The sequence below is a fragment of the Rhinopithecus roxellana genome, chromosome 17, assembly GCF_007565055.1.
Source record: "Rhinopithecus roxellana isolate Shanxi Qingling chromosome 17, ASM756505v1, whole genome shotgun sequence".
Taxonomy (NCBI): domain Eukaryota; kingdom Metazoa; phylum Chordata; class Mammalia; order Primates; family Cercopithecidae; genus Rhinopithecus; species Rhinopithecus roxellana.
Genome location: NC_044565.1, coordinates 10,884,278 through 10,907,001, shown reverse-complemented (window position 1 = coordinate 10,907,001; position 22,724 = coordinate 10,884,278). Strand labels below are relative to the sequence as shown.

Here is a 22,724-nt window from a genome sequence, read left to right as displayed (position 1 = left end):
GGGGGCAGTCTTTCGCAGGCTCCAAAAGTTAGTCTTGAGGTCGCTTAGGGTCTATTATGATGAGTTCTACAGGAGGCTGAAGAGATAGGACCCTTCCCCTATGCCCCCCCCCACCACTCCTTAATTACGGATTGAGGAGGGGAGGGGCCGGTGGGGCTCAGGTGAGCACACGGGGAGAAAGGAACGTGGGCGGGGCCTTACAGAGGGTGAGCGAATCCGAAAAGACCTAGAACCTCGTTGCTGGGAGACAAGTCCCGCCCTGCAGGCGGCACCGGAAGTGGCCGGCTGGGATCAGCCTTTAAGATGGCGTCTCCTCAGGGGGGCCAGATTGCGATCGCGATGAGGCTTCGGAACCAGCTCCAGTCAGTGTACAAGATGGACCCGCTACGGAACGAGGTGCAAGGGCGGCAGGGTTACTGCTGTGGTCGGCCAGCGGTGCGAACTGGGGCGGGCTAAAGGACGGGCGGTGGCTGGCCGGGCGCCCAGTGCGCCTGCGCAGAGACAGAGTACCCAGTGCGCCTGCGTGATTGCGATCGGGTTGCCAAACTCCTCTTAGGACGCCTGCGCATTGTGTCGCCGACGTTGTGTAGTCTCCCCTGGGAAAGGAGGGTCAGGCGAGTCCACGTGAGGGAAGCCCCCGCTGTGCGCGGAGCCCTCTGCTGGGCGGAGGGGGAGTGCCAGCCCCCTGGAGCTCATCCCCGGCTGATGGCGCAGGACGCGGGGCTTGGCCGTGGAGTGTGATGAAGGAGGCGCCCCCCAGAGTGGGAAGGCGCACGAGTTGGGGGCTGAGGGTGGATGGTTGGTGACGGAGGGTGTATCTTCAGGAGGAAGTTCGAGTGAAGATCAAAGACTTGAATGAACACATTGTTTGCTGCCTATGCGCCGGCTACTTCGTGGATGCCACCACCATCACAGAGTGTCTTCATACTTGTGAGTGCCTTGGAGACTGCCTAGTTCTTCCAGTCCCTAGTCTTCACCAAGCCGACTGCCAGCTTCTGTACGGCCTGCCCCACGAATCCAGGCACCCCACCCAGCCCATGAATCCAGTTTCCAGAGGGCCTGAGAATCTGCTTTTCTTTTCCTGCAGTCTGCAAGAGTTGTATTGTGAAGTACCTCCAAACTAGCAAGTACTGCCCCATGTGCAACATTAAGATCCACGAGACACAGCCACTGCTCAACCTCAAACTGGACCGGGTCATGCAGGACATCGTGTACAAGCTGGTGCCTGGCTTGCAAGACAGTGAGTGACCAACCTGACTTTGAGGGGCTTCTTGAGGACTAATTGCTGAGTGGCAGCTTGAGGTGACAGGGGGGGCTTTGGTAGGAATCATGTAGGCAGAAGGCCAAAGATGAGGGAAGGACAAAGAGTGAGGAAGGGCTAATACTTTATTCTCATATTTCACCTTCTAGGTGAAGAGAAACGGATTCGGGAATTCTACCAGTCCCGAGGTTTGGACAGGGTCACCCAGCCCAGTGGGGAAGGTATGTCCTTGGCCGTGGGAGAGTAAAGCCCCCAGAGCATTCTTCTTGCCCAGTTTTGCTCTCTGGGGAAAGAGGAGTATGGAATGTGTGCCACCAGCCACCTCACTACCCTATCTTTCTCAGAGCCAGCACTGAGCAACCTTGGCCTCCCCTTCAGCAGCTTTGACCACTCTAAAGCCCACTACTATCGCTATGATGAGCAGCTGAACTTATGCCTGGAGCGGCTGAGGTAGGAGAAGGTCAGGGGTTGCAGAAGGTGACAGTGCCAATGACCCAGAGCCAGGGAGGGTCTGGGGGAGAGGCCAAGCAGTGAGTGAGTGCCTATCCCCTTGAAGAGAGTATATCATGGCTCTGGGTAGGGGAGAGGAGGAAAGATAGGGTTCCCTAACCTGTGTCTATTTCCCCCCAGTTCTGGCAAAGACAAGAATAAAAGCATCCTGCAGGTGAGAAGGCTGAGGGGAGGGCCTCTCTAAGGAGACTCACCTCCCATGGCCCTTCCCTCACACACCTTGCCCTCTTCCCTCCCCTCCCTGCTCCCAGAACAAGTATGTCCGATGTTCTGTTAGAGCTGAGGTACGCCATCTCCGGAGGGTCCTGTGTCACCGCTTGATGCTAAACCCTCAGCATGTGAGTAGTCTCACAGTTGGTTTCTTGGAGGGGAGAAGGGGCTAAAAAAGGAGAGACAGAGTCTAGGGTGGACCAGGGTAGTTTTTGACCTGCCAGAAAGTTCCTAAAATTATACCCCCATCTCCCTCCTAGGTGCAGCTCCTTTTTGACAATGAAGTTCTCCCTGATCACATGACAATGAAGCAGATATGGCTCTCCCGCTGGTTCGGCAAGGTAAGCCAGGCCACCCTCCCTGGCTTCACCCCGCTTCAGACTCCCCCCAACCAACCCACAGTCCCCAGGGGAAGGGTAGGCTGAGGGGGCCCTTTGGATAACATAATAATACTCCCCACTGACTACTACTTCCTCATTCTCTCCTTAGCCATCCCCTTTGCTTTTACAATACAGTGTGAAAGAGAAGAGGAGGTAGGGGCCAAGCCCCCACCCCATCCCATCCCATCCCATCCCATCCCATCCCATCCCATCCCATCCCATCCCACTCCCCTTCCCTCCCCAGATATTTATGTGAAATGAACTGCAGCTTTATTTTTTGAAATAAAAACTTTTAAAAAGCACCTCTCTTCCTTATTCTTCCTGCCTCACACTCATGCTGTGTCCTGCCTTCTTCAAAAATCCTCTGAGTTTCATTGTGAAGAAGGACCTGTGCTCTATGGTCATGGGCCCTCAATGTCTTGCCAAAGGAGAAGGGTAGAGGATCCCTATATGTGTGAAACCAGGCCTCCCACACCACTCTTTTTGGTTGATGGGAAGCCTTCCTAGAGGGAAGCTCTCAGCTGTCCTTGTATGCTGCAGCATACAGTGCGGGTGCGGGCCTCTTAGGAGATGTCCTAATTCAGCGGTGGTGAGAAGGCTGGAGTTGGACAGTGGCTGCTGCAGGATTGAACAAGTGAGATATTTTAAAGAAAAATCCAAAGAATTGTGTTATAGTTTTATAACTTGGGGGATGGGGACAAAAAGGAGGGAGAAGTCTAAAAAACAAATGGGGTGGGGCCACAGGGATTGTCAGAAGTGGATGCTTGGCTGTCCATACAGAATTCAACAAGTACTTGGGGACCGAGACTAGAAGTCAGGATGGGGAATAAGTAGCTGAGGAGGAGAGGGAGCTGATGTGGAGGACAGCAAGGGCAACTTCAGGGAACAAGAGGGAAGCTGCAAGGCACCAGCTCCATTAATTGAGGAAACATTCCTTGTCTGTATGCCATGCCAGGGTCCTTGTTCTATGGTCCTCTCAGTGGGGTAGCTAGAAACTTGCCCAACTGCGACAGGAACAGAGGCCAAAGCAAAGAGTTCCGGCCTGCTGCCAAATCTGGGACAAACTGTATGGAGGCGCAGCATGGGTAGCCAGAACCCGAGTTAAAACCTAGGTCCCACCCTGGCTGGTCTGACTTCACGGCTTCTAGGGGGTTGGTTGTGCGAAGCTGTTGAGGGCTGAAGGCGCTAACCATCAAAGATGGAGGTAGGGTGGCAGAGGATGGGGCGGGAGGGTAGGGAGTGAGTACAGCAAAGGCGGCCTCAACTGGGTAAGAAAACTCCAGACTTGTGGGAAAGGCCTGAGCTCGCATTGGACGCTCTGGGGTGCCACAGTCGGACTGGGTATCCGGGAGACCTCCGCCTCTCCGCGCGGATGAAGAGGCTGCAGACGCCGAGGAAGAGCTCGAGTGCGTGGGGCACTGATGGGGACCCGGGTGGGCACACCGCGGACGGCATGGGTACGCTTCTTTCCTGACATGGTCTCCAAGATTACCAAAGCTTCCAAACGTTTCCAGGGAATGCCTCTCCCCCACTAGCCCCCTCCTCGACCTCCTCCAGGAACACCCCAGCTCAGGGCTCCCCACTCCTCTTCCTCCGAATTGAAGCTCTGTGGGGTTTGCAGTCCGGGCGAGTACATGGCGGCCAGGGCTGTTCTCCAGGAGTTTCTGCGCAAAAAGGAGTTTCCTAGGAGTGACAGGGGAGTGGCATGGGCTCAAGGGAGAGTAGAAACGCTCCCGGGGGCTTTGCAGGGGCCGAGCAGCTGCGGGAATTGGGGAACAGTCCGACTTGGTCTCCCTGGAAGGCCCTGCCGTTGGGGCTGGGCAGCAGCTCGGCGTCGAAAAAGCCGGGTTTGAAGATTAATGGGCCAGAGGCCGGAGATTCTGAGAACCAAGTCACGGGACTTGAGGACCTTGGTGACTCACGCCTTGAGGCCAAGCAGCGCGGAAGGCGCTCTGGCCGGATCTGGGGTGGGGCCCCGCCGAGCCTTGGTCTAGTCTGTCAGCAGCGGCAGCTGCACTGCGTCTCCCAAGGTAGCTGAAGCTGGCCAGCTGCAGGCTCCGCGCCGCTCGTCCCCGGCCCATGGGTCCATTCCCCACTCCCACCCGGACCCCGGGGTCACTCGGGTCTCCGTCTGTGCTAGGGAGGGAGAATCACGCCCAGGGTCCTCTCTGGCTTCGAGCGACTGAGAACGCGCCCGGACGCGGCGCGGCGCTCCGGAGTCAAAGGAGAGGCGGCGGCAGGACCACCCCAGGGCGCTGCACCCCCGGACGCTCTCGGCCGTGCTGCGCTTCCGGGACAAGGCGTCTGTTCTCCCCTGGGGGCCAAACCTTGCCTCTGCCCACCTTCCTCAACCCCGCCATTTCCAAGACTCACGCGCAGAGGCGACAGCACCAGGATTTGCTCCAGCCTTTGGCACAGAGGAGCACGGGTCCCTCTGTCAGCCTGGCCAATCATTCCCAAGGCTTGATGGGAAAAAGGACTTCCCTAGAAGTGATTATTGCGGAGTTGGGTGGAGAAAAATGTCGGGGAGGGCGTCGGAGTTTCCCACCGCTGGCTGCTTCCCCACCCGCACACCCGGGAGGGTGGCGGTGGGCGCGCAGAGATCTTTGCAAAACAACGTCCAGGGCGCAAAACAACTCACAGGCCTGCCGCGCCCCAAGTCACAAAACTAAAATATAAGGATGGGTTCACTCCGCAGCAGCTCTTTTTGAAAGAGAAAACAATCCCAGAAGTGCGCTGGACGGACGGACGCCCCTTCTCACGCTCCTCCGCCTGGACTTTTCTCCCTGAACTCCCACTTCCCTCTCACTCCGGTTCACGGACGTTTTCTAAGCATGGGGAGGAAAGGGGCAAGCTCTTCTCTGAGATTGTCCTTGTCCACCTCCCCAGGGGGTTATTCTGAGGGTCCTCCAACCCTCCTACACATTCACAGAATTCAGTGGAATGTCCGGGCCAGGCAATCTGAGACTAAAGGTCGTTTATTGAGCAGGCCTCCGTGCCACCAGTGGGGAACTGGGTTGAGCAGGGCCAGCCCGGGGTGGAGGAACCCGCCGATGGGGTATGGTGGATGCAAGATAAGGTGGGGGTAGGGCTGGGGGATGAGCATGGGAAAACTGAAAGGGGAGGTGTGAGGAAGCATCCTTAAGTGGGAATGGGGTGCCTTCCCAAGAGAGTGAATTTGGAATGTGGGGATCTCTACAAGGGGATGGAGTGCAGGGCCCCGAAATGTCTGAAGGGACAATAAAAGGAATCTGAGAAGGTGGGAAACACGAAAGATTGCCTGAGGATGACGGGGAAGGAAAACCGTCCGCCCCGTGGGGCCACTGGTGAAGGCTGGCCTCCGTGCATCTCTTGAGAAGGATCGTGAACAGGGAGGGTTCCACCCGCGGGCGGGAAGAGGCGAGCACCCGGGAGTTTCTGCGCTTCCAAGCTGGGGTTGGGGGTAGCCTATAAGACAGCCGAGTGAGTGTCCCCTCCCCAACCTAGAACAAGGTTTAATCTCTTAATCTTCCTCATTAATCACTCACCCTCCTCCTACCCCTCTCTGTGGATCCGGTTTCGCCCCAGCTCGAGTTCCAGTACTGGGAAAAGTCCCCTTCTGTGGCCCCACGATCCCCTGGACTAGTCCCTGGCCGCTATGACGACCTTAGAGGGGCCTCTGCTGTCCTGGGCCTCCTCCCTTTGCTAGTCTCCACTTCCATCTCCTCCCCCAAACTCATGTTTGGGAGCTGTCCAATCCCAGTACCTGAGCCCAGCTGCAGAGGGGAGAACCAGGAGGGAGAGATGGAAGGGGCTGCAAGGCACAGGCCCATAAGGAGAGCTCCACACTCCTCACTGGCACACGCAAGTAATTGAGAGCAGAGGTAGAGACAGACACAAAAGCCACATAGAGGATGCATGCGTGAAGGTTGCAGCGTCTGCTTGGTGACATGCCTGGGATGCAGTGGGGCAGTTTCTGCTGCCTCCAGAGAGCTGCTTTATTGCACATTAAGTGAAACCACTGGGATGGTTTCCAGAGCTGAGGCCTGTAGCCCGAAGAGCTCTCCAGGCCCTCCCCTGCCCCTCACCATTAATAACCATTTAACAAGGTCCTGAGGCAGCTCAGCTTTCCACCATGGCCTGGCTCTGCTCTTTGATCCAGCAGTGGCCCATCAGGCTTTAAGTGTGTTGCTCAGCTTTCCAGGAGGGCATTGTGTGAATGTTGCGCGTGGGGGAGGGGGGTTGTTGGAGTGAGCCCTTTACCAAGAAGACCCTATGAAGATGCCTTCCCATCTCTGTCAAAGAGTCTTTGGCCCAGGTGCCTTGGATCTCCTAAGCCCTGTTCAGGGAACCCCAATTACATGCTGCAGTTGCCTCAGGGAATAGACAGGTGGACACTGCACAGATGGTGGGAGATGCAGCAGTCTACAAGGAAAGTGACATAATGGACAGTCCAGGAGGGACTGGCCTGGTTCTTCGTGGCACTGTTTTAAAAAGCTAGAAGCACATCCGTTTCTAACTTCCCTGGGCAGCAAAGCTGCAAGCTCCTCAGGAGTGGCAGGGCTTCCCTGCCTCTGGGCTGTGAATCCTCCAACTGTTTGGGGTGGAATGTAGGAACAAAACCCATACCTTGCTGGGTCTCCACTGCTGAGGCATCGCTGTCTCTGAGCTGCCTTCTTCCTACAAAGGAGGGCTGCAGGTGCTTACTCAGGTATGAGCCCAGAACCAGTATAAGTGTGGCAGATAAAACCCAGATTAAATAGGAATGAATACACCAGGCCTCAGAGTTAGCACCTGCGTTGTCAGGATGCCTGTCCCAAGATCCAGTTGGGTCCGCAAAGTCTGCCCTTCAAGTCTCTCTTCTATGGGGAGTGACCCCTCTCTGGCCAGGGCACCTTGCTCCCGTTGGCAGTTTCTGAGCCTCCGCAGGCTGGGGAAACCATACATACCTGAACTATGGGAGCTTAAGAAGAAGAAGACAAAGACAGACAAAATCGACTGATTTTGCCAGTCCTCACTGACAAAGACCCCTCCTGGGCAGTTGCACCAGTTTGGAGTTCCCTGGGTCTTCTCTCCTGCGGCCGGGTCTCCTGGCAGCTTCTCTGTGTGTTCTGACTTCATCAGGTGGGGCAGCCTCGAATCCATTCACCTGTGCTTGCTTCTTCGTGGCATCCCCACTACTCCCAGTTGCAGTCGCTCTGCCAGGCCAGGTCCTCCCAAGTGTTGCGCCCCCGACCCACGCAGCACTAATCACTTCCAGCCGCCAGGACCTTTTAAACAACGTTTCTCAGGGGTGGGGTGGGGAAGAGGGAGCCAGGTTAGGAGACTGAGGTCCTAGCTGGGATCAGATATCCCAGCACAGTCAGTCCTGATAGCCTTCCTCAGAACTTTCAAATCCCAGCCGCTGGGGCCAGAGAAGGCAATTTTATCGTCTACGAGTTTATGAGCCAGAGCGGCTGCTAGGCGGGGAGTCGGCGGCATACAGCGTCTGGAGGTATGGCCCGGCCTGACTGTGCACGGTGCAGCACCCCGCAGCGCGGAGCAGCCCCGCGGCCCTGCTCTGAAGGGTAGTTTAGTCGGCTTCTGCTCTCCGCGCCTGCCCCAGCCTGTAGAATTACCCTCCCCGGACATCTAGGAGCTCCAAACCCACCAGGGCCCAGGGTGGAGAGGTGGGGACGCAGGAGGAGGGGCACACGGGACTCGGGCCCAGAGCCGGGGGCGGGTCCGAGGCTAGGGGCCCGGATCGGGAGCCAAGCGCTGGGGCCCAGGCGGCTGCGGAGCCGAGCGCAGCGGGCAGCGGGACCGCCCCAGCCCGGCCGACCATGAACTCGGGACGCGAGCCCCGAACACCCCGGACACTCTTAAGCATCGCAGACATCCTAGCCCCGGGCATGGTCCCCCGAGCACCCTCTGCGCCGCAGCTTCCAGAGTCGGGTCCGGGTCCAACGTCGCCGCTGTGCGCGCTGGAGGAGCTGACTAGTAAAACTTTCCGCGGACTTGACGCGCGCGCCCAGCAGCCCTCTGAAGGTATAGAGCCGGCAAGGTCGCGGACTCTGACTTGGCCGTTTCCCCACCTCTCTCCTCCTGGTTCCCGGTCTCAAACCTTTGTCCCACCCCAGGCCACCCACCCTAATCCGTCCCCTGTCCTCAGCCCACATGCCAGGACTCGCACCTGCGACTTCTCACCTCTCTTCCGTTAGTCCCTAGTTTCCGCGGCGGCTCCGGAAAGCCGCCAGTACCGCAGGGAAAGGGCAAACTGTCGCCAACTGAGCTACCAGTTGCTCTGTTCCCTGTAGGCGGGGCAGTCGCGATAGAGAAAGGCAGGAGAGAAAGAGACAAAAGGCTTGAGCCGCAGGCGGTAAACGACTGAGCCTGCAAGGGAGGCACAGAAAGCGCTGGAAAGAGGGTCGAGTCTCTCCGCGTGACCAAGCTCCGCTTCAAGGCACTCTCTTCTCGAGGGGAGTCAAGGACCAGAAAGTCCTTGGCGCAGCATTGGGCGCGGGACTCCGCACTCTGCCTTTCCTCGCTCTCTGTACCTCATTATCTTCCCTTTTGGGCTCGAGGAGCGGGCTCTGGTGTCACTAAGGAACTGTAAGCCGAATGCCGGACCCGATCCATGGAAGGGCATGATCTAAGTCCTGTTAACACCGCCACGCTGGGTCGGCTGCCCTGACTCTTACTCGCCTCTGTTGTCACCCTCAACCTATAGCCTGCTCAGCCTGAGGCTCCTAAAAGCCTCAAAGGCTCCACCCCAGAAGGTTTGACTCTGCACCCGGTCCCCTCTGAATCATCCGTCCCTTCCTTCACTTCCTTGCCCCTACAATACGCCCTCAGCCTGCTGCCTTTCGTACCGTTGTGGCCAGCCCGCTTTGCGCCCCCTATACCCACCTGGGCCTGACTCCCGGTAAGGGATCACAGTTCTGGTCCCCATCCGCCTTCCTGGCTCTCCCTCTACTTTCCCCACCGCCACCGGCACAACGCCACCCCCAATTTTTCTTTCCAGGCCACAGCCTGATTCCCGGTGGCTGGAAACTGACCCCCTCCCTATCCCTGCAGGGCGGGCAGCCGCGGATGCGCTGGGCCCTGGCCCTGCCGGCCGCAAACGGCGCAAGTCACGCACGGCGTTCACCGCGCAACAGGTGCTGGAGCTGGAGCGGCGCTTCGTCTTCCAGAAGTACCTGGCTCCGTCCGAGCGAGACGGGCTAGCTACACGACTAGGCCTGGCCAACGCGCAAGTGGTCACTTGGTTCCAGAACCGACGAGCCAAGCTCAAGCGCGACGTGGAGGAGATGCGCGCCGACGTCGCCTCGCTACGCGCGCTGTCCCCCGAGGTCCTGTGCAGCTTAGCACTGCCCGACGGCGCTCCACATCCTAGCCTCTGCCTCGGAGCCGCCGGCCCTGACTCCCGGCCCCAACTGTCAGACGAAGAGATACAGGTGGACGATTGAAGACAAAGCTGCCGCCAACCCTGGGTTCTGGGGTCCGGGACTCTACACCTCATGCTCTGCCTCCTGCCCGAGTTCCAGGGTGGAGGAAGAAGGTCCACTTGGGCCTCTTCCGGCCCACAGTCCAGACGCTCACCTTTTCCCGGGTTTTTTTTGTAAGTTTGTTTTGTTGTTTGAGACAGGGCCTCGCTCTGTCGCCCAGGCTGGAGTGCCGTGGAGCAATCACCACTCACTGCAGCCTCGACCTCCTTGGCTCAAGCGATCCTCCTGCTTCAACCTCCTGACTAGCTGGGATTACAGGCGTGCAGCCCCACCTCAAGCTAATTTTCAAAACTTTTTTTTAGAGAGTAGGTCCCGCTATGTTGTCCAGGCTACCTTTCCCAATATTTTAGAATAAAGTCGAGACTCTGCCGCACCATGCCTCTATTCAGACGCCCGTCATGAGCAAAGAACAGTAAAATCTGTAAAGTGCTATGGAGAGTCTGCACTTGGCACTGTGCCAGGGCTTTCAATGCAATGTTTCCTTTAGCCCTTATAGCAACCCTTAAGGTAGGTAATAATTACGCCATTTTTACAAAGTAAGAACCCCAAGGTCAGGTTTTGGACCCAGCATCCAGCCAGCCTTCAGAGCTGATGCTTACCAGTCTACCAAGGGGAAGTCACCGGGCCTAAGTGAAAGACAGTGGGGTCTTGGCCCACCTACTCTGTGCCTGGGGGACCTTGATTCTAATCCCTAGGTTGGCCCCAGAGTGATGACATTGCTTCCCTACCCATAGGTCATTTGTTAACGGGTGCCTGACCCTTTCCCCATCCTGCCAAAAGAACCCTCCGCTGGGACACAGGCAAAGAGATGGGTGCCCAGAGAGGCCACACCCCTACCTGGAAGACCTCTGCCAGGCCCCTGGGCTGGAAATGTTCCCACTATGATGGTGCCAGCAGCCAGAGGATGGAAAGGCCTGGCCCCCTGGGGTGAAGCTTGGAGTAGTGGCCTTGCCTGGTAGGGATTCCAGCGTAACTCAGCCAGTGGACATTTCTGACATTCATTAATTCCACTGGTGATAATCACCCTCCTGCAGTATGAGGGGAGAGGAGGGGGAACGCTCAGTAGTTGCAAGCCTTCCCCTCCCCAATGGTCCCAGCCAATCTACAGACCAAGCTCAGGTGTCTTTCCTGCTTCCCTTCTCTCCTGTCAGTCCTCCAGCTCTCTTCAGACTTTCTCCTGCCTCTGCCTAAGTGTGACAACCCCACTTTCAAGGAAGCTCCATGGGTTCAAGGGGGGTCAGCTAGGGCCTTAGCTGCAGGTGGAGGGCCCAAGAGAGGATATTCCTTGGGGAGTGAACAAGGCTGGAAGGCAGAAGGGAACCTGGCATTTTCAGACAATTAACTACCATTTATTAAGCAGTTCCAAGTGCTTTGCAGGTATTAATCCTTAAAATAACCCAACGGGACAGAGAATTTTCTTCCCATTTTAAGGATAAGGAGACTGAATCACAGAACCCTGAGGAAACTTGGCCAGGTCACAATTTGTAAGTGGTAGCACAGGGACTGAGTTGTTTGCTTGTCCGATTCAGGAGCCCATGCTCTTGATCTCTATAAAGGTGACTGATCCTAAAGGAAAGAAGCAAAGGATTTACAGAGAGAGGGGAGGAGAAAGGGCCACAGGTAGGAACTTAGGCATTGTACTTTAGAGCATGGTCCCTGGAGGTTTGAGAGAGAGACATGAGACCATTGTTTAGGGTAGGCCAATCTGGCTGTGGGCGCAGGGTGGATCAGAGACTGATAGAGACCTGAGGAAGGGAGTATATCTCTGGCCACTGCAGAAGGTAACAGCAGAGAGAACTCAGGGCCAGACTTGAGGTGGGGCTGGGAGGTGGTCACAGAAGAGGAATCTGTGATTGCCCCAGGGATTAAGGATTGCATGAGTCAATGACAACCTAGCAAATGTCGGCAACTGGAAGAAAAATGGCAACATGGAAACAGACAGTGACCACTGGTGTAGAGCTAAGAATCTGTCAGCCATTATGCATATGCAAAAAAAACTCTTTGCAACTGCATTGCCCCCTCAGTACTCCCTTCATACCTTCTAAATAATGCCTCTCTGGAACATTTCCAGTAGAGTGATCAACTCTTTTCCATCTGCCCAGCATTTTCCAAGTTTTGGCACTGAAAGTCCCTCATTCCAGGACATCCCTCGGTTCCAGGAAAACCAGGATGGTTGGTCACTCTACTTTCCAGTCCTGGGAACTCACAACTCAGGCTATTGGGTCAGACCCCTATTAATTAGGAGGGTGAAAGTGGGACAAAGTGTCAGGAGTCACATGACTCTTGGAGAAGCTAGAAGTCCAGGACAGGCTAAGGTACTGGGGAGGGAACATTTACTTGAGAAGCTAGAACAAGGAGCCAGTTCAGCTGGAAGGCAAAAATACCATTGAGTAGTGGTGGGTGGCCGTTGTTTGAGAGGCCAGGAGCCCTACAGAAGTCCCAAAAGCGTGCAGGTCCCTGCTCAAAAACAGGAAAGCCAGATGAGCAGACCTCTTATGGAACCACCATAATATAATCACGCCTTGAACAAACACAACCTATGCCCATCCTGCTCCCCAACCAGGGGTGAGCAAAGAACTCTCACGGCAAATCCTTCTAGTTAGGCTCCAGTCAAGTTAACTGGCTTTGAGTCATAACCTCTCTCCCCGTTAAGGTTTCCCAAATTCTCACTCAGCTAGCACTGCCACCTCTTACACTCAAGCCTTGGACAACAAAACTCAAACTTGTCCCACCAAAATGGCCTCTGGATCGAGGTCTGCTCAGCTAAGCCCTCGAACAGTGTGTATCAGGATCACTTGGTAGTGTTATTGAAACACAAATTGCTGGGCTCTGCTCCCATGGTTTCTGACATAGAAGGTCTAGGGTGGGGCCTGAGAAATTGCATTTCTTTCTTTCTTTCTTTTGAGAGGAGTTTTGCTCATTACCCAGGCTGGAGTGCAATGGCACGATCTTGGCTCACTGCAACCTCTGCCTCCCGGGTTCAAGTGATTCTCCTGCCTCAGCCTCCCGAGTAGCTGGGATTACAGGCACGTGACACCACACCTGGTTAATTTTGTATTTTTAGTAGAGGAGGCATTTCTCCATGTTGATCAGGCTGGTCTCAAACTCCTGACCACAGGTGATCCACCCGTCTTGGCCTCCCAAGTAATCTCCCTGTAATCTCTCCTGCTGGGATTACAGGCGTGAGCCACCGTGCCCAGCCTGAGAAATTGCATTTCTAGTAAGTTCCTGGATGATGCTGATGCTGCTAGCTTAGAAACCACACTTTGAGAATCACAGTCCCAGAATTACAGATTTTGTGAATTTCAGCACCAATTCACCCATACTCCTCTCTTCCTACTGTGGGAAGCATGACTATGTAGGACAGTTGCAGACAAAAACTGGTTTATTTAGCACCCACTATGTACCAGGCACTTGGGAGGTATTTTCTCACACTTTCGCTTTCTATCCTCACAATATCCCTTATGAGGTAGGGACTACCCTCATTTTTATAGACGAGGGAACTGAGGCTTAGATGTTGACAGACCCATCCAAGGTGACTCAGCTGGTAATGGTATACTTCATCCTGCTACACAGTATTTAAGGGGCCTAAACCATAAACAATTTTTTAAAATTTGGGAAAGTTACACACAAAGGAGATGTTTCAATACCTCCTCTCTCCAGGTATGAACAGTATTGAGCAAGACCCATAGGGCAGCAATAATCATTTATCCTGATGAATGGTTCCTCTGTGAAAGGCAAGGGGGTTGGGGGACAGCTAAAGCCTCCTGCAGACCCACATTTAAATGAGCTGACAGTCCCAGTAGGACTATGGAGGAACCAGCTAGGGGAAGCTGCCAGGATCTTAGTGGTGAAATTAAAATAACATGATTCTTACACAGGAAGTGGTGAATTCAGTTGACCCTTGGAAAAACTGAATAAATTAACATGGGGAAAGGCTAATTACAACGCCCAATGGTGGGGTAGAGAAATAGAGTGGCCAAGGTTGTAGCAGCCTGGGCACCTGCTGAGGCCCCATTCAGCAGGACAGCCACCAGTCAGGTGTGCGGACATGTATGGCCCTACCAGCTCTAAGCAGGAGCTGGTACGAGACTTCCCGAACGCAACCCTTGGTGAATATTCTAGCAGTGAGAGGAGGTGAGCACCAGACCACTGAACAAGAGAGGTCAGAGTCATACACAGCTATCTGGACAGGAAATGGCATGAGGAGCTGTGAGCAATCTGGGGGCTGTGGCTAGAAAAACAGGGCATGAACTGGGGCTGGGAAGAGGTGAGCATCCATTAAGCTGAAAGGTGGGACTCAAGACCCCTCAGCATTGTGACCCTGTTCCTGCACACCAAGCTCTAGTTGGTGAATGAGGGCCCCAGGACCAAGAGGAAGAGCAAGGCCCAGATGCTTTCTCACTGTCTCTGCTATAGCCTAAAAACCTGAACTTTCCTATAGTTCCCTTCTTGAGCCTTGTTGGGTTTTATTTTTCCTTACTGCCCCCAGAAGAAGCCTTCTGCTTGAGAACCAAAGGATGTTTCAGTGGATGTGGGGCTCCTTTCTCTCATCAGAAACTTCCCCATGGCAAGAGGAATGACTGCCAGGGGCATCATTAACTACGGATCTAGAGAATAAGGTCTCAAAATATGCAGTGAACTGTCACCACACTATGTCCCCTGCCATGGGGATGTATACAGCGACTGGTGCCCCCTCATCTGGCCTGAGGTAGATGCTGGAGCCCAAGTCCCAGGATGTCCCAGCCCTTTGAGGAATGCTGGGGCTGGAGAGGATGGGGCCTTCTACTCTGAGTCTGGGAGAGGGGCTGGCTGGGGTGGCTTCGGTGACACAGAGGATAATGCAAGAGTGGACACAGGCCAGGGGACCTCGGAGCAGTGCTTCGAGGGCACCTGAGGGAAGGTAGGCCTGAGGTTCCCAGCTCAGCATGGGGAAGTGGCTGGAGGGCCCCAGGTGATAGAGGTGGTACACAGATTCCTCCTCGCTGACCCTGCTGAGAAGGGAGAGAGAAGGGCACCAGATCCTTCTTCTAAGCAGGACAGCCCATGCCTCTCATTCCACCCATCCTTCCCCACCCCCTCCTCAGCCACCTGAGGCTTGGTATTGCAATCCCAGCCAATTCTCCCTGATACCCGCCTCAGCATGACAGTGGGACTGGCCCCCTTACCAGTGTGAGTTGGAGAAGGCAAGAGCGGAGCTCTCGGGCTGCGTCAGGCTGGGACCCACCTCTCAGAGTCTCCTGAAACACAGCAGCTGCCTCTCTGAAGCGCTTTGGTCCCAGAGGGATCAGAAAGAAAAGATTCGGTGTCAAGGTGTCAAGGAGCTTAAAAGTACCTTTTCCAAAACTGGCCCCTGTTCCTAGTACCACAACCATTGTGACATTTTGGTACTAGAAGCTTATCTAGAAAGTCAACATAGACCCTCTCCCCACTCCATCCCACCCAAATCTCTCCTGTTTCCAGTCCCAGACCTATTACCTGTAGTCCCATCAAGGCCTTGCCCAGGCGGAAGAGGCCCCGGGGCCAGCCAGGCCGTAGGGTAAGGGCCACCTGGGCATCAGCCAGGGCCCACACTGGCTGACCCAGCCGCTCATGGCAAAAGGAACGATTTCCAAATAACCTGATAAAGATAGAAGGTGGTCAAATGTCTGAGTCCTCAACACTGCCCTGCCCTGGCCAAGCCTCCACCTACCGGTGGTCCTGGGGGTTGAGCTTCAAGGCCTGGGTGAAGAGGACCACGGCCTCATGGTAGAAACCATTTTGAGCAAAGCTGGTACCCAACTCTGGAAAGGAAAGAGGGTGAGAAGGTTCAGAAGGGGCTACCCCAGGGAGGATGGGGTAAGGAGGGAGAGAGAAAGGATCTCACTTGCCAATTCCTGGCTCTGTTGTAAGGCAGCTGCCAGCAGTCCCGGAGATGCCTGGGGATAGGGTGCAAAGTCAAGCAGGCCTTGAGGTCTCAGCCTCCCCAAATCCTTCTCCTTTGTTTAAACAGATAACACTATAATTAGCATTACACAACTCATGTAATCCTCATGACAGCCCTACAAGATTGTATCAGCCCTATCTTCCTAGAGAGGAAACCACCCGGGGTCATGGTGACAGTGACGGGGCCTGACTCCAGGTCTCTTGACCCTAGGGCCAGAGAACTCCCACTGGACCCTGCGTCAATCCTTAGATCCTGTGCCTCCCCAGCAGATCCTTGTGCCCCTTCCATGGTTCCAGCTGAAAAAGGTTCTTCAGCTACCTCACCTGTGCTTTTGGACTCTGCTGGGGCCTCTCCTTTCTTGGAGGGCTCTCTTCCTTTTGACCCATCTTCTGGAGGGGCAGGCCCCTGCCTTGGGGCTCCTGATTCAGTCCCTTCTCTCTGCGGGCACTGAGGGGCCAATCGCCAACCTTGCGCAAAGCCAGAGACACAAAAGTGCTAGACAGATCCAGTGAGTCCTGTGAACAAAATGGAAAGTTAGGGAGGGGGTGGGGATAAAGTACATTCTGGAGGAGGAGGAGGAAAATAAGCAAAGACCAAGAAGGGAAAAAAGGGGTTCTCACCTCTTCTTCACCACACTGTCCCTGAACTGGGTTTCCAGGGCTGGATGGGGGGCTCTCATCCCCATCTGAGGTAGTGCTGGCCTGGAAGAAAGGTGGACAGGTACAGAGCTGGGATCACCTGGAGCTGTCTGCTTTCTTGGCCCTCACCTTCCTGGCATTTGGTGCTCTTAGTACCTGACATAGATACTCACCTTGGGCTCCCCACAGTACTGCTCCAAACGCTCCTGTCGCTTTCGTTCCTTTTGACGCTGCAATAGTAATGGTAATAATGATGTATTTTGAACACTTACTGTACGTCATCTGTTGGGCTAAGATTTCTCATTCCATCTTTGCAGCTTTATGAGACAGGCATCGTTATTATCCTCATTTTGCAGGTGAAAAAGCAGACAAGAGAGACACCAGCCAGAAGCCTCATGTAAGGAGGCAGATTCCTACCTGGGCAGCACAGTAGGATTCCAGAACCACTGCACCAGACAGCCTGTGAGAGACCCCCCAGTCCCTGGGCCCCTTGTGTCCTCCTGGCAAGACAGTCCACTGCAGGCCATCTTGAGCTCTCTCCTGTTCCCACAAAGCTTCCTCTTTCCCTCTCCCAAATCCCTTTGGCTCCCCTGCACCCTCCAGCTATGCTCTAGCCACCTTCTTCTTAAGTCGCTTCTTCTCTGCTTTCTGTTTCATGCGCTCCTCCTCAGCCACCAGCTCCTCAGCCAGGCGGTTGGCTTCCTGAAGGACGAAGGGCAGGTGACAGAAAAAGGGAGAAACAGAGAAATGGAAAGCAAACATGAAAGGGGGCAGGCAGTGCAGAAGGATCTTGAAAGGTACCAATTAGGGGAGAATATAGGGATGGGAATATGGGGATTGAAAGAACCCTGAGGGACGGCAAAGCCCTCTCCTGAGAATCTCACCTCTTCTGTCACCAGGAGCTTCTGGGGCATGGCCACCTGAAGCAGGCTGTCTGAGACACTGGGGAAGGTGGCAGAGGCAGAAGGGCTTTGAGGGCAGGGCTCAGACTCTTGGGGAGGATACAGAAAGGACTTGCGGAGACCACAGTAGGTGCCCAGTCCCTCAGCCCCCTTGCCCCTGTCACTCTGTCGAGTTGATTTCCCTTCATCATCCAAGTGGCCCAGGAGGTAATCTGTCAGGAGGGAGAAAGAGACAGGAAAGAAAGAACATGAGACAGGGGTGCATCTGAGGGTCAGCCCTCCCAGGGTACCAGCCTCGATCCCTGGGCCCAGCCCCTGCACTCCCCACCATGGTGCCACAGCTGCAGCCGCCCGCTGCTCCCATCCACATGGATCCGGTGCAGGCCCTGGGGATCACTCTCCACAAGCCGTCGAAGAAAATCCACTATGTCCTGGGAGGGGGAGGGGAGGGGAGGCTGGTGTTGGGGGCAGTTCCTGGAGAGAGCGAGGGCTTCGCTGGCATGATCTCTCCACCATGGCAGCCACCAACCAGCCATCCAGCCCAAGACTCTCACTGGCTCTGACCTCTCCCTCCTCAGCACCACAAAATCTGCTGCCCCTGGCTTTTGTAGTGAATCACCTCCCCTCGCTGCTCTCCCGCCTTCCCAAGGGTTGAGTATGGTATTCAGCCTGGCCTTCTCCACCATCCAGGATCTTCTCTCCTCAACCTGAGTTAGCCACACTGAAGCCCCTGGAATGAAGCTCTCCCACCTGCTCTTTAAGCTAGGCGCCCTGTCATATCTGCAGTATGAACAGCCCCACGTAACCCACCCTGAGGTTAGCTCACACCTAAACAAGTACAGCAGCTCCTGGCTGGCCGCTCCTCTGAACCTCATCTGTTTCTCCACAAAACTAAGCTCTAAGAAATTACTTCCCTACTCAGGGACATCCAATAATCCTCCACTGCCAAGGCCATAGGCAGCGTTGAACCTAGTTCCTCGGCCTAGGATTCAGAGCCTTCCAAAAGGCTCCCAGACTGACCTTTCTAGCCCTCCTTTTAATCCTCCCCTGCTTCACTGCTGTCCTCCCTCCCACCACCAGGCTCCCTCCAGCCTTGGGGCCTTCCCCCAGCTGCTCTCCAATCCCTCCTAACTCTGAGCTTCTTTCTCACCACATCGTGCCTTACCTGCAAGGTCCAGTTCAAATTCTATCTCCCTTCAAACCTTCCCAGATCCTTTCATCTCCAATTACCTCTGCCCCCTCCAACTAATCTACACCTGCGTGGTCTGTGTTACACAATTTAGAACCTTGTTATTGATTGCTTTCTATTGCTCTCCTCATTGGCCAAGCAGCATGGAATTGCAAAGGGCATTGTGCTGGAGTGGAGCCACCTGCATCTGAGGTTATTTTTTCTTTTGAGGCGGAGTCTTGTTCTGTCACCCAGGCTGGAGTGCAATGGCACAATCTCAGCTCACTGCAATCTCTGCCTCCCGTGTTCAAGCAATTCTCCTGTCTCACCCTCCCAAGTAGCTGGGATTACAGACACGCGCCACAATGCCATTTGTATTTTTAGTAGAGATGGGGTTTCACCACATTGGCCAGGTTGTCTTGAACTCCTGACCTCAAGTGACCCACCTGCCTCGGCCTCCCAAAGTGCTGGGATTGCAGGCGTGAGCCACCGTGCCCGACCAACTATATTTTGTTTGTTTCTGAGACAGGGTCTTGCTGTGTTGCCCAGGCTAGACCCAAACACCTAGGCTCAAGCGATCCTCCTGCCTGAGCCTCCTGAGTAGATGGGACTTCAGGTGTGCACCATCATGCCCAGCTTGTCCAAGTTTCACTCTGCCACTTCCTGGCTGTTTGATTCTGGAGAAGTCATTTAACTTCTTTGGACCTCTCCCTCATTCACAAAATAAGGCAAGACTCTTTAAGACCTGGCCCACACATTCTGTGGTTCTGATGAGAGTCATTTCCTCAGGGAGTATAAGCTTCAAAGACAGGAATGATCACATTCCTATTTGCCTAATCAGGCCTAAACAGAGCAGGACTGACTGAGAAGCTTAGAAGTCAATGATCTTTTGGATTTATTGATTTAGAAGCCACAAACTTAGAAACTCCAGCATGCTAAAAAAAAAAAAAAAAAAAAGCTGTAGGCAGGACTTCAGATGATTGAGGTATACTCAATTTTCTAAACAATTTTAGATCCAAGGCTTCCCTCCGAAGACAGTCCTGGCTTAACAGCATCTCCACTTATACGGCTAGGCACCTTCATCAGTCCTATACTTAAATTCAATTTCCTGGTGGGTTTGTTTTGCCTTCCTAACTGCAACATAAGCATAAATAATAAGCCAGGTGTGGTGGCACACGCCTATAGTCCCAGCTACTTGGGAGGCTGAAGTCGAAGGACTGTTTGAGCCCAGGAGTTCAAGACTGCAGTGAACTATGATCATGCCACTGCACTGAAGCCTGGGTAACAGAGGGAGACCCTGTCTCCATAAATAAATATGGCTGGGCACGGTGGCTCACGCCTATAATCCCAGCACTTTGGGAGGCCAAGACGGGTGGATCACTTGAGGTCAAGAGTTTTAGACCAGCCTGGCCAACACGGCAAAACCCCACCTATACTAAAGATACAAAAATGAGCCGGGCATGGTGGCACACGCCTGTAGTCCCAGCTACTCAGGAGGCTTAAGCATGAGAATTGCTTGAACCTGGGAGGCAGATGTTGCAGTAGCCAAGATCACACCACTGCACACCAGCCTGGGTGACACAGCGAGACTCTGTCTCATAAACATAAATAAATAAATAAATAATAAATAAATCAATAAAGTATGTTCTCTGCCCCATGTTAGGCAGCCTCCTCAGGATGTGCCACTCAAATATATACTGTATTTCCTCTCTCTTCTTTCTCAAACCAGTGTAGTCATCATTAAAAATAAAAAATAAAAATAAAATTTAAAAAAAAAGCTGGGTGCAGTGGCTCACGCCTGTAATCTCAGCACTTTGGGAGGCTGAGGCAAGCGGATCACTTGAGGTCAGGAGTTTGAGACCAGCCTGACCAACATGGTGAAACCCGTCTCTGCTAAAAATACAAAAATCAGCCAGGCGTGGTGGCACGCATCTGTAATCCTACCTACTTGGGAGGCTGAGGTAGGAGAATTGCTTGAAACTGGGAGGTGGAGGTTGTGGTGAGCCGAGATCGTGCCACTGCACTCCAGCCTGGGCAACAGAGCGAGACTGTCTCAAAAAAACAAACAGGTATTTCCTTGACCTTCTACTACCTGTCCCCAAACCACAGTCTGTGCTACTCTTTGAATTCACTACATGGCCCCCACATATGATCTGGTCCCCCAATATCACTGTGAATCTTCTGCTATCTTGTCACTCTCCTCCAGCCACAGTAGTGTCCTTGGAAGTTCCCACAACATACCAACTGTGCTACCATCTTAGGGCTTTGCACTTTACTTTGCCTGGAATGCTCTTTCCCCAGTGAACAGCTCACCCCTTTGTCCTTTTTAGATCTCTATGTAAATGTCACTTTCTCAGAGAGGCCTTCTCTGACCACTCCTTTTTTTTTTTTTTTTTTGAGGTGGAGTTTTGCCCTTGTTGCCCAGGCTGGAGTGAATGGCATGAACTCGGCTCACTGCAACCTCCGCCTCCAGGGTTCAAGTGATTCTCCTGCCTCAGCCTCTGGAGTAGCTGGGGTTACAGGCATGCGCCACCATGCCCAGCTAATTTTGTTATTTTTTAGTAGAGACGGGGTTTCTCCATGTTGGTCAGACTGGTCTCGAACTCCTGACCTCAGGTGATCCGCCTGCCTCAGCCTCCCAAAGTGCTGGGATTACAGGCGTGAGCCACCACACTTGGTCTGACCACTCCTTTTAGAAGGAGAAACTTCCCAACTCCACTAGCATTCCCTATCCTCCTTCTTGCTTTTTCTTTGTACTTCTCATATTTAACATACTATGTTGCTTATTTATTTGTTTACTGGCTGCCCTCATTAGATGCTCCTAATTTGTTGAATAGAAAGATTTTTGTCTGTTTGGTTTACTGCTGTCTCCCAGTACCTACAACAGTGTCCAGTACATAGGTGGTATTGTGTGTGTGCTGAGTAAACAAAGAGATTGGTCAGGAGGCTATTCCAATAGAGACAGAGCCAGGAACTGTGTGTGAAGAAACACGTGTGAGACAGTGAGTGTAAATTTTTTTTTTTTTGAGACAGAGTCTCACCCTGTCGCCAGGCTGGAGTGCAATGGCACAATCTCAACTCACTGCAACCTCCATCTCCTGGGTTCAAGCGATTCTCTTGCCTCAGCCTCCTGAGTAGCTGGGACTACAGGCACCCACCACCACACCCGGCTAATTTTTTGTATTTTAGTAGAGATGGTGTTTCACCATGTTGGCCAGGATGGTCTCCGTCTCCTGACCTCATGATCCGCCTGCACCAACCTCCCAAAGTGCTGGGATTACAGGTGTGAGCCACCGCGCCTGACCGTGAGTGTGGACTTCATCTTGTCAGTGATAGCAGTGGACTTGATCTGGGGAATGAAACAATCAAATGAAATAGTGTTGAGACAGCTGGGCGCAGTGGCCGGGCACGGTGGCTCACGCCTGTAATCCCAGCACTTTGGGAAGTCAAGGCAGGCGGATCACCTGAGGTCTGGAGTTTGAGATCAGCATGACCAACATGGAGAAACGCAGTCTCTACAAAAATACAAAATTATCCAGGCATGGTGGCGCATGCCTGTAATCCCAGCTACTCGGGAGGCTGAGGCAGGAGAATTGCTTGAACCTGGGAGGCGGAGGTTGCTGTGAGCCAAGATTGCACCATTGCACTCCAGCCTGGACAACAAGAGCAAAACTCCATCTCAAAAAAAAAAAAAAAGAAAAAAGAAAAGAAAAAGAAAAAGAAATACTGCTGAGGGAAGATGAGGCTATGGATGTAATGTTTAGTTCAGGCCAGATATAAGGAGTCTTGATCTAAAGGAGTGGCAGTGAGACCAGGAACGGAAATGAGGGGCTTCTGTCAAGAGACATTTCAGAAGTAGATTTTAGTGGCTGGCACGGTGGCTCACGTCTGTAATCCCAGCACTCTGGGAGGCCGAGACGGGTGGATCACAATGTCAGGAGTTTGAGACCAGCCTGGCCAATATGGTGAAACCCCTCTCTACTAAAAATACAAAAATTAGCTGGGCGTGGTGGGAGGCGTCTGTCATCTCAGCTACTCAGTAGGCTGAGGCAGATTTGCCTGAATCCAGGAGGCGGAGGTTGCAGTGAGTGGAGATGGCGCCACTGCACTCCAGTCTGGGCGACAGAGTGAGACTCCGTCTCAAAAAAAAAAAAAAAAAAAAGGCTGGGCGTGGTGGCTCATGCCTGTAATCCCAGCACTTTGGGAGGCCGAGGAGGGTGGATCACGAGGTCAGGAGATCGAGACCATCCTGGCTAACACGGT

The 22,724-nt window shown here is 53.8% G+C and overlaps 3 protein-coding genes across 10 annotated transcripts in view; 2 read left to right on the top strand and 1 right to left on the bottom strand.

The window, feature by feature from the left end:
• The first annotated feature begins 277 nt into the window (after nucleotides 1-277).
• Nucleotides 278-2,657, top strand: PCGF1 (polycomb group ring finger 1). Its single transcript, XM_010379255.2, has 9 exons — nucleotides 278-396; nucleotides 825-930; nucleotides 1,088-1,240; nucleotides 1,411-1,482; nucleotides 1,606-1,711; nucleotides 1,892-1,925; nucleotides 2,023-2,109; nucleotides 2,242-2,322; nucleotides 2,471-2,657. The coding sequence occupies exons 1-9, from the start codon at nucleotides 304-306 to the stop codon at nucleotides 2,516-2,518; spliced, it is 780 nt and encodes a 259-aa protein (XP_010377557.1). The 5' UTR covers nucleotides 278-303; the 3' UTR covers nucleotides 2,519-2,657.
• A 374-nt stretch (nucleotides 2,658-3,031) lies between these two features.
• LBX2 (ladybird homeobox 2) lies at nucleotides 3,032-10,200 on the top strand. 2 transcript variants are annotated; one of them, XM_010379253.2, is made up of 2 exons: nucleotides 3,032-5,020; nucleotides 9,397-10,200. In XM_010379253.2, exons 1-2 carry the CDS (start codon nucleotides 4,441-4,443, stop codon nucleotides 9,786-9,788), a joined length of 972 nt encoding a protein of 323 aa, XP_010377555.1. In that variant the 5' UTR covers nucleotides 3,032-4,440; the 3' UTR covers nucleotides 9,789-10,200. The 2 variants fall into 2 exon arrangements, with proteins under 2 accessions (XP_010377555.1, XP_010377556.1); XM_010379254.1 differs by lacking the exon at nucleotides 3,032-5,020 and adding an exon at nucleotides 7,993-8,367.
• TTC31 (tetratricopeptide repeat domain 31) overlaps nucleotides 5,340-22,724 on the bottom strand; it is a 19,632-nt gene continuing 2,247 nt past the window's right edge. Inside the window, exons 3-14 of one of the 7 annotated variants that reach the window (XM_030921690.1) lie at nucleotides 17,622-17,724; nucleotides 17,276-17,505; nucleotides 17,010-17,093; nucleotides 16,565-16,621; nucleotides 16,374-16,454; nucleotides 16,077-16,268; nucleotides 15,694-15,805; nucleotides 15,520-15,610; nucleotides 15,306-15,447; nucleotides 14,996-15,097; nucleotides 6,970-7,020; nucleotides 5,340-5,808 (exon numbers count right to left, since the gene is read on the bottom strand). In XM_030921690.1, the coding sequence (XP_030777550.1) occupies nucleotides 5,557-5,808; nucleotides 6,970-7,020; nucleotides 14,996-15,097; nucleotides 15,306-15,447; nucleotides 15,520-15,610; nucleotides 15,694-15,805; nucleotides 16,077-16,268; nucleotides 16,374-16,454; nucleotides 16,565-16,621; nucleotides 17,010-17,093; nucleotides 17,276-17,505; nucleotides 17,622-17,724 (1,497 nt within the window). In that variant the 3' untranslated portion in view covers nucleotides 5,340-5,556. Of the gene's footprint in view, nucleotides 5,809-6,969; nucleotides 7,021-10,113; nucleotides 12,059-13,194; nucleotides 14,822-14,995; nucleotides 15,098-15,305; nucleotides 15,448-15,519; nucleotides 15,611-15,693; nucleotides 15,806-16,076; nucleotides 16,269-16,373; nucleotides 16,455-16,564; nucleotides 16,622-17,009; nucleotides 17,094-17,275; nucleotides 17,506-17,621; nucleotides 17,725-22,724 lie in introns of those variants that run through there. The other 6 variants (XM_030921693.1, XM_030921694.1, XM_030921695.1 and 3 more) reach the window with 6 other exon arrangements.